Here is a 9460-nt window from a genome sequence, read left to right as displayed (position 1 = left end):
CAGGCAGAGGTCAGATGGGGGCATCTCTGTCTCCACCTGGATCAGCATAAAACCATCTGCCATTGCTCCTCAGGCCATGGCTGGGTGCTGGGGAGATCCCTGAGGAGGGAGGAAGCACAGCTCCCCAGTCTTCTTCCCTCCAACGAGCAGAGTGGATGGCATCCAGTTAAGTGAAATAATTTATATAATTAGGAGACATTTTCATACAAAACCTCAGGCCTGGCCCCCAGACAGGGAGGGCGAAGTGGGGCAGGCTGGAAAATTACAAAGCACACACAGGAGAAGAGTAGTGAAACCCATCTCCCTCCTCCCTCTGTACACAAGTCACCTGGCAGAGCCAGGACACCATCACTCAGCACAGCTTCTAACGATCAGGGCGCTGGACGCAGAACACTTTGGCTTGGTGGTCACCAGAGGTCGTCACCACAATGGAGGCATCCCTGTGGGGAGATGGGGCTCAGAGATGGGGCTGGGGGCTTTGGGCATCTCTCACCAACCCTGAAGACTCCCCATCCTTGGGACCAGACCCCAGGGGCACCCAAAGGAGAGACAGTTCATGACTGGAGTTCCTGAGGCTGGAGGCACTGCCACCTCTGGTCCCTCCACGCATCAGGGAAGGGATTTGGGGGTTACTTGCTCACTTGTTCACGGCAAAGTCGAGGATTTCAGCTGAGTGCCCTCGGTACTCGCTGATCATCTTCCCTGAGCGGGCGTCCCAGAGCCGCACAGCCCCATCCAGGCTGCAGGTGTAGACCACAGCCGAGCTCTCCTCCCACAGCAGCTGCACGATCCCTGACTGAGACAGGGGGAGGCCACAGGGTGAGCACTGGGGATGCCCAGAAAGTCTCAGCTCCCTCCACGTGCCCCCACCCCCAGTGCTGTCTGCATCCCCACAGGTCCGAGAGCCAGTTAGAGGGCACGTCCACTGTGCAGGGTCTGCAGCTGCCTTTGGGGAAGCTGGAGGGGCTGAGGGAGAAGCACAAATTGGAAACTGGCCCCAGGAAAGCCCCTGAGCTGCAAGAGAGGTCTTGGATGGGCCAAAAAAAGACACCACCCCCCGCTCCAGGCCTAGAGAGAGGAGGCAGGGCAATACCTCGTGTTGGCACTTATGCCTCAAGCTTTGCGTGGAGAGGTCGTAGATAGCCAGCGTCCCATCCAGGTAGCCCACGGCAGCCAGTGGCATCCTGCAGGGAGGGGTACAGGTGTTATGTGGGCCTGGGGGAAGCAGGGGTGGAAGTGCATGAAGGATCAAGGTTGAAGGCAAACCCTATGCTGAGGGCTACAGTGTATCCAGAAGATGGGGGACAACTCAATGGCTGGATCCATAAGACACCCCAGTCAGGAAGGACAGTGGTCCATCATGCTATAGCCCAGAAACCTAACAAATTGTGGGGAGGACTAAGCAGCTGGGGTCCTTGTCCTCTGTGTCACACCCAAGTGACCTGGGATCTCCACAGCCAGCTGAGGAGGATGGAGGTGACAGAAATGCAGCAGAACAAGGATGGATGGAAATGGATCTGTTTGTAACAACCTCTGTAAGATACAGCACTGAAGGGGGGCTGTCCCCACACTCACACATTACAGAAGCCCAGCGACTCCACCGAGTTGGACTCTGCCTCCTCGCCCTCACCGGTGGGGGCCTTTGGAGCCATGTTCTCCATCTTGAACACACACACCACCTGGGTAGAAGTAGGCTGATTAGTCCCTGCAGGGAGGGGAAGGGGACACCCAGTCACAGCGACTTCCCTTACCCAGAATCATGCCTACACCCTCTGGACACCAAAGCCCAACCCCAAAACATAAGCTCTTTGGAGCAGACAAGGAGGAACCTGCTTCTACGAACCCAGAAGGACCACACAGTTACAAGTCCCACCAGCAGCTCGATGCAGTTGTATTAGCCAAGGGCGCCTCCTGCTGGTTGTTCGTGGCCAGCACAGGCTGCTCAGGGCCAGTAGAAGCCCAAACCACTCGGAGACACCAGCTTGGCCCAGGACAGGGCTTGGGAGGCTGGTCCCCCAGGACTCGTGGCTCTTGCCCCCACCCACACAGACCCACCTTGCCCGTGGCGGAGTTGACCAGCTTGGCATGACAGTCCACAGAGCCCGTCATGATCAAACTGCCGTCCTGGTTGCTGGCCACACATGTCAAGGGGTCCTGGTGGCCATCCTGACCTGGGGAGCAAGCAGGAGAGGCATGAGCTCCATGTGTCCTCCCCAGGGAGACCCAGTTGGCCTTGAAACCCACCCTCCTGCAGCCTCCAGCTTCCCCAGCTCTGCCAGCACCCCAGTAGCAGAGGACAGCCACCTGTGGGACAGGGAAATTCAGCACCGGGTTCCCTCCTGACTTCAGAAGTGCCACCCCTCCACTCAGGCAGAGATCAGAGCCCGCTGGAAGGAGCCATTCTCCAATTAGGGAGGACCCCAGGTGATTAACCTCTTCCCTACCTTTCAGGACATGCAGCGAGGTTCCCTGCTTCAGGTCCCAGATGCGCATGGTCCCATCCTCATACCCCACCACCGCTCGCTTCCCTGGGCAAGACAGAGCCAGCGGATAGAAGCCAGAGCTCCCCCATCTCTCCGCCTCCCGCTCAGCACAGACTGGCAGAAGCAGGAGGGCAGACGATGGCAGCAGGATCTGTCACAGAGCTGTGACGTTCCCCACCCTGCACAGCCCCCTTGCCTCACCATCAGGCAGGATCCTGCCACACGTGGCCGGGCACGCAGGGCCCTGGAAGGTTTTGCAGTCTCCACTAGGGATCTTCCACATCCAGGAGTTGCCATCAGCCGTGCCCGCCAGAAGGACATGGGCTTGAGGGTGCCACTCCATCCACTGGGCAGAGAGGGACAGGCAGCGTCACGGGGGTGGTGTTCCCCATGCCACCCAGATGAGTCCCAGCTGCCAGCCTATCAGCTCCCCGCAGTACCAGCAGTGCCACTGCTCACCTCCAAGTCCCCCACCTCGAAGGACCACACTTCTTCCTTGGTGTCCACCCGCCACACTTTGATAAGCCCAGACATGTCACCCGTGGCCACAAATATGGAGTCATGACTGAAGCCGGCACAGGTAACCGAGTCCTTGTGTCCTAGAGATGTGAGGGGACAGAGACTGCTCAGGCCAGGCTACAGAGAATGATCAAGAGCCTGGGTGCAGTAGAACATGAGCTGGCGAAGAGCATGTCTGGAGAGGTGTGGCTTGGAGGGAACACAGCCGCTCGCTCAGCCTCAAGCAGCTCACCTGAGCATTCAAACAGGAGCTCTCCATCGCTCACACGCCACACAAAAGCCTTGTCGTCTTCCCCGCCTGTCACTGCCAGCGTGTTGGTCTTGGGGTCGAGACTCACGCAGAAAACGGAAGCTTCACAGAAGAGTAAAGAGGGACTGTATGACTCGGACACCGCTCACGCCCCATCCAACGCTCCCAGGGGATCCAAACCCCACGCAGCGCTGGGTCTGGGCAGGATGTCAGAGAGCTGAACTCCCAGCCCAAATCACAGGAATCAGTTCTTCCCATAGGAAAGAACAGCACAGGCTGTCTGCCGAGATCAGGGCTCAAAGCGCTTCTCTACTGGAGTATAAGCTGGAAACGAGCAAAGCCCAAAGCATCACAGCCCCGAGTCGTGACAGCTGTCCCAGGAACAGCCAAGGGACAGCAGCCTGGCAAAATCCTGCTGCACCCCCTTACTTTGGGGAAAGCCAGAGTCAGAGCAGGTCCTGAGGGGGATCCCAACTGCTGCACGTGCCCCCCGCTCACCTGAGTGGAGGGAGAACGTGACCTCGCTGTCATCCTGTGCCTCCATGCCGTCCTCCACTCCCTCGTCATCCTCCGTCTCCCAAGCCTCAGCATCGGGCTCTTCAGCAGCCTCGTCATCGAAGTCCACATCCTCCATCTCGTCGGCCAGGTCATCTGCAGAAAGCAACGGAGCACACATCAGGAGGCGGCTCGGCCCTGCCAGGGCCGACGGCTGTGGGCACAGCAGGACCGGGGGTCCCCGGGGGACAGAGCAGCGAGGGGCATGCACAATCCCGATGCCGCCGCGACCGGTAGACCGGGAGCAGAAAAGCCTCCAAGAAGGGGGAGTGACACGGGAAGAGGCCGCAGGCCCGGGGGAAGGGGACGGGCCAGGAGCCGCGGCCGGACTCGGCGCCGGGGCGGGGCGGAGCGGGCCCGGTGCCCCCGTGTGAGCCCCCGCAAGCTCTATCCGGTGCGCGGCGCCCTGTCTCACCCGGCCCGGGCGGGCCCAGCTCCACCACCTCGATGATCTCCTCGTCGCCGTGGAAGCCCAGCTCCCCCGGGCCCTCCGCGGGCTCCATGCCGGCCTGCCCGCGCACCCCACCCCGCCCCGCCGCCGCCGCTTCCGCCGTTCTCTCCGCCCTGGCCAATCCCCGCCCGCCGCCCTCCCGCCTCAGCCAACCTCGACTCGCGTCCTCACCCGGGCCCCACCTCTTCCTCCAGCACGGTAGGTCGGCCCCGCCCCGCACGGTGCTCTCTGGGAGCTGTAGTTTCGCGTAGGCAGCCAGGGCAGCGCGGCCACCCGGCAGCCCCCGCGCGGCGGACTGCAGCTCCCGGCATGCAGCGGGGCTGCCGCACACCCGCACGGCCCACCATGGCGGCGGCGCTCGGCAGACTGCGCGGTAACAGCGGGCGGGCGAAGGGAGCGGCCCCGGGGCGGGAGGGGATCGGGAGCGTACCGCCGTCACCCTCACAGTGCGGCCCCGCGGCCTCCGACACGCAGCCCCGGGGCGCTCCTCGGCCCGGCCCGGGTGAGGAGAGGCCTCAGAGCCACGCCCCTAGTGCCCTTGGCCCTGCCCCTCGGAAGAGAGGTCTTAGAGCCACGCCCCTGGCGCGCTTGGCCACGCCTCCTCTGCATCGGCCACGCCACGCACGGCTCCATCCCCCGCCCCCGAGCGCCCCCTGCCGCCGGGGCAGAGGTTGAGCCCAGAGTCAAAGACAAGGGCAGGGCCGGAGCCTCAGGCTGGGCCCCCACACGCTGCCCCATGGCCACCCTTCTCTAACGCCTCTCTCCCCGCAGGGCTGCTGGCAGCGGGCCCCACCAGGCCCTGGGGGCAGCCAGCCCCCCTGGGCACACAGCTCCTGGGGCGGAACTGCCACCAGCCAACGGGGCCACGGGCCAGCCCGGAGCCCAGAAGTGGGGGGCTCCCCGAAGGGGTGGAGTACATCCCCACGCGCAAAGCCAAGAACCCAATGAAGCCGGTGGGGGTGGCCTGGTGAGTGCTGGGGGAACATACTGGCTCGGAGGGGCAGGAGAGGCAACAGGGGCCTCCTCTGGGGTGGGATGGGGCGTCTCAGGGGCCTGCAGTGCTGAGCAGTGGGGTGTCTGTGCCACCCCAGGGCCCTTGTGTCCCCGTTGGCTCTCTTCATCTCCTGCCTGGCTGTCCTGCAGGGCCATCGGCTTGCCCTCTGGCATCATCCTCTTCCTCCTGGCCAAGCGGGAAGTGGACAAAAACCGGATGGAGCAGCTCAAAATCCGCCGTACGATGATGGAAGCCAACCAGGGCGAGTACGAGACAGAGCGATACAAGAGGGTGGTCAGGGGGGCATAGCCAGGCTGCGTCAGCCTGGCACCATGCGGATGCCAGCCCCATGGGCCACGTGGTACTGGCACCTGCCCTCCTTGTCCAGCCAGTGGGGTGGTTGTGGGGCTGGACAGGGACAAATAAAACTGGTCCTGGTGAGTGCAACACCTTGGTGCAGCTGCAGTCTCTCTCTCAGCCCTCAGACCCGGGCTCCGCCTGCCCCCAGAGCAGGGGGGGCAACTGCCCTGCAGCTGGGGTTCTGCCTCCAGGGGCAGGGGAGTATGGGCCAGAGGGGAGGCCAGGCCTGGATCAGCTCAACCTTGTATTTTCCACCCTAAAGTGGGGTTTGCGCTGCCCCAGGCCGCAGCCCCCACTGAGGCTGCCCGAGGTTTTCAGGGGAGTTGCCACAACAGTAAGACGGGGACCATCTGGAAAATTAAAGTGTTTTATTTAGCAACTTTGCCCACATCTGTGGCTGCAGGGTCTCTGCGACATGAGCTCTGCCACAGGGGTCCCAGCTGCCCCTCTGCCCACACCCGGCACTGCTGCAGCTTGGGGTGGGGGCATGGCTGGAGCCACATTTAAGGCACCAAGTGAATAACATGGACTGGGCTCTGCCAAAAAAAATCCTAACACAATCCCAGCAGCTGCTGCCAGCTCCCTGTGCCCAGGCAGGACCGCAGTGCTCCGCTGCCAGACCAACACAGACCTCACTGAGCAGTGCCAAGGCTGGGCACTGCCTAAACCAGCAGCTGGTCCCCCCAGCTGCCCCTGGAGGCTTACGGGGGGGGTGATCAAGGGAAGCCCTTTTCTTAGCAGCCTACAGGTAGGGATGCTGAAGCATTAGGAGTCACTGTAAGCAGCCATTCTGTACAGAGGCCAGAGAAGGGGGTGAGGGGCAGTAGGAGGGGCCAGAAGGGGTCCCAAGGCTAATCCCGGCCCACAATCTGCAAGAGGAAGGTGAAGATGTAGACGATGTCCGTGTAGATAGTGAGAGCACCGTAGATGTACTCCTCGGGGCTTATTGTGTTCTTCCTGTTCCCCAGCACAAGTTGGGTGTCATAGGCAAGGAACTGGGGTACAGAGAGTGTGTCAGGCAGGCACTGGGTGGGGGGAGCCTGCCTGACACCCTCTGCACACCCCAGCCATCAACTCACCAGGGTGAAGGCGATGGCGCCAATGGCGGCATACAGCATGTGGAGCCAGGGGACCTGCGCGGGGAAGGGGACACAGGCAGGGTGAGCTGGGTGCTGGCAGGCAGCAGGCAAGGCAGGGCAGGTTCTGCTTGGATCCCGACGAAATGCCGGTGATGCTGACGCCAACACACCCTCTCCCTGCAGGCAAGCTGCCTCTGCCGTGGCCAGCACCACACCCTACAGCCCAGCAAAGGGGAACAACCCAAATCCCCCCTGCCTGTAACAGCCCCCGGGGAAACCCAGCTGAGTAGACCCTGCAGGCCCTCTGACCCCCCCACTCACATATTTGAAGGAGAGGACGATGGCAGTGATGATCCCAGTCACCATGACCACGATGCCCAGCACGCAGAAGAGCCCTGTACATGATGTAAAATCAACCTGCAGTGGGGGGGACACACATGTATCACGTGAAAGCCTGGGGTCTCCCCACCACCCAGCTCCCCAACCTGACCCCAGGGCAGGACAGGGCATGTCCCCTCCTCACCTTGGTCTGGAAGCAGAAGACGGTGACAATGATGGCCACAATGGCAGTGATGAGCATGGCGATCAGGACAGCTTTGGTCTGGTACATGCTGTGGATGGAGGGGACACCAGAGTCACCCCATGCTTTGGGAGCTCCCTGCCACAGGAGGTGTTGGTGACCTCCCATGGCCCCAATCCCGGGCAGGGAACCTGCTGTCTCCGAGCCCAGAAAACAGGGGTGTCCCCTGGCAACCTCTCATTTGAGCCAGCCATGCAGGGGGCAACAGGAGGAACCCCAGCTCCTGTCACCACAGGGTCCTCAGAACATACCTGGCGATTGTCCCTGTCATCAAACCCATGGCCAACGTCTGCAGGAGAGAAGGGCAGACTCAGCAGGGCAGCGGCACCAGGGGGACAGGTTTACTGCTGGGGGCAGTTCCTGGCTGCCCCCAGCCTGCCCACACGTCCCCCCATCCCTCCCAGACCATCTGGGGAGCTGGGGTGCCATGGGGGCACCCCTGGCCCCCCCACCAGCCCCAGCCCACTCACAAAGATGCTCAGCAGGATGATGTTCCAGGGGAAGCGTCTCCTGAGGACAAAAACAGAGAAGAGAGGTGAGCTGGTGACAGTGGCCATGTCGTGTCCTCCTGGTTCCCAACCCCCGGGGACAGCCCCAAGCAAGGACCCCTCCCGATGCCCCAAAGACCCCCCATACCCACAGTCCCCCACCCCATGGGTCCCAGCCACCAGTGACTCACCGGGGACCCTGGCAGCAGGCCAGCACCACGTAGGTCACCAGGAACACAGCGCTGCAGAGAGAGACAGTGGGTGTCAGCCCCGGGATCCCTTTGGGCTAGGAGGCAGCGATTGTGGGGTGCCAGCTGTTGGAGGGCACCCCAGGGGGGCACAAGCTGGGGACCCCCTACTCACTATGAGGCATAGTAGATGGCAGCGTTCCTCTGGACAAAGGAGCGGACAGGGGAGCTGCAGGATGGGAGGGATGAGTGTAAGGGAGGGGGGACAGCAACTACTGTGCCCTCGGGAGCCCCCCATGGGGGACATAGGGCCAGGCTTCCCCCTTTTTTGGGGCAAAGATAAGGAGGGACGCCCCAACTCACACGAAGGTGAACACAGCAATGATTCCCACTGTCACCAGCAGCTGTAGGGAGATGATGGAGTAGACCTGCGAGAGACAAGGGGGAGTCAGCACCTGGCCTCCCACCTGACAGGTGCCCCCGCACCCTGATGGGTGCCCCCGACCCCCAGGACTTGCCTTGCGGATGAAAGTGTGCCGGACCTTCTTGTCATCCCAGTCGGTCGATGGGAAGCGGGAACTGTCTCCAATGACATCGTCACCTGCAGGGGGGGACACCCCTCAGCACCAGGGTGGGCTGCACAACCCCCTGCAGCACTCCTATTTCTAGTGTCCCCCAAAAAATACTTCAAGCTGCCTCCACTTACCGAACCGAATAGGCATGGTGGGCATGGCCATCCCTGGCTGGGCGTACCCCCCTGCCACAGGGTACCCCCCCGGCTGAGAATACCCCCCTGCTGCAGGGTACCCCCCTGCTGCAGGGTACCCCCCTGGCTGTGAATACCCCCCAGCATAGTGGGGGGGCTGGGGGTACCCCCCCGGAGGCGGGGGATACAGGGGGTTCTTGTCATCGTACGCAGGGGGCGCATTGGGCTGCGCCATGCCGGCTCCCTGCGTCTCTCACGGGCACCTGAAGGGGAGAAAAGATGGGAGGTCGTCAGCAAAGGTCCCTCTCCCCGGGCAGGTCGTGTCCCCAGCAAGCAGAGCCACAGGTAGGAGGACACAGGGGACAGTGGAGCCACAAAACCTCCCCCTCCCACTTTAACAGTGGCTTTTAATTAGTAAGGACGAGCTGGCCTCAATGCCAGAGGGTCAATGAGAGGTGAGGGACGCTCCCACTGTACTTTGGCGAGGGCCACCCACATTCCTGTGCCCTGAGTCCCCGCGTCAGTGGCCAGCCAGGGGCAGGGCACGGCCACGCGCTCAAGCAGTGACGGGGACGTGACCTCTCCAGCCTCTGGCACTCACTCTGTCAGCGCTGGAGGACAGGGAGCACACCCCTGCACCCTGGCTGGTCTCACTGCCCTGGGAGCAGCACCACCGTGCCTGCTGCCTGGGATGCAAACCCAGGGCCTGACCCTGATCCCATCCATACAGACCCCACTGCTCCACCCCCTGCTTTGGAGGTGCCCCCCATCCAGCAGCCTGGCAGGCTATTTGGGGGCTCCAGCATC

The 9460-nt window shown here is 62.4% G+C and overlaps 3 protein-coding genes across 3 annotated transcripts in view; 1 reads left to right on the top strand and 2 right to left on the bottom strand.

Annotated features, from left to right (window-relative positions):
• Positions 1-161: 161 nt before the first annotated feature.
• On the bottom strand, positions 162-4379 carry AAMP (angio associated migratory cell protein). Its single transcript, XM_082056602.1, has 11 exons — positions 4223-4379; positions 3751-3903; positions 3235-3354; positions 2943-3082; positions 2685-2829; positions 2445-2528; positions 2056-2171; positions 1576-1679; positions 1094-1184; positions 642-796; positions 162-440 (listed from the first exon to the last, which is right to left on the bottom strand). Exons 1-11 carry the CDS (start codon positions 4308-4310, stop codon positions 365-367), a joined length of 1272 nt encoding a protein of 423 aa, XP_081912728.1. The 5' UTR covers positions 4311-4379; the 3' UTR covers positions 162-364.
• Positions 4380-4475: 96 nt separating this feature from the next.
• On the top strand, positions 4476-5711 carry LOC309441679 (uncharacterized protein). The gene is made up of 3 exons (XM_082056605.1): positions 4476-4631; positions 5030-5225; positions 5402-5711. The coding sequence occupies exons 1-3, from the start codon at positions 4568-4570 to the stop codon at positions 5559-5561; spliced, it is 420 nt and encodes a 139-aa protein (XP_081912731.1). The 5' UTR covers positions 4476-4567; the 3' UTR covers positions 5562-5711.
• A 252-nt stretch (positions 5712-5963) lies between these two features.
• TMBIM1 (transmembrane BAX inhibitor motif containing 1) overlaps positions 5964-9460 on the bottom strand; it is a 5875-nt gene continuing 2378 nt past the window's right edge. The window contains exons 2-12 of the mRNA XM_082056603.1: positions 8654-8916; positions 8466-8548; positions 8311-8375; positions 8123-8176; positions 7951-8001; positions 7742-7781; positions 7523-7560; positions 7215-7302; positions 7013-7108; positions 6692-6745; positions 5964-6607 (exon numbers count right to left, since the gene is read on the bottom strand). Of these exons, the coding sequence (XP_081912729.1) occupies positions 6464-6607; positions 6692-6745; positions 7013-7108; positions 7215-7302; positions 7523-7560; positions 7742-7781; positions 7951-8001; positions 8123-8176; positions 8311-8375; positions 8466-8548; positions 8654-8888 (948 nt within the window). The 5' untranslated portion in view covers positions 8889-8916 and the 3' untranslated portion in view covers positions 5964-6463. The remainder of the gene's footprint in view (positions 6608-6691; positions 6746-7012; positions 7109-7214; positions 7303-7522; positions 7561-7741; positions 7782-7950; positions 8002-8122; positions 8177-8310; positions 8376-8465; positions 8549-8653; positions 8917-9460) is intronic.

Source organism: Streptopelia decaocto (assembly GCF_964273445.1).
Source record: "Streptopelia decaocto genome assembly, chromosome: 6".
Taxonomy (NCBI): Eukaryota; Metazoa; Chordata; class Aves; order Columbiformes; family Columbidae; genus Streptopelia; species Streptopelia decaocto.
This window is presented reverse-complemented; position numbering and strand designations above follow the sequence as displayed.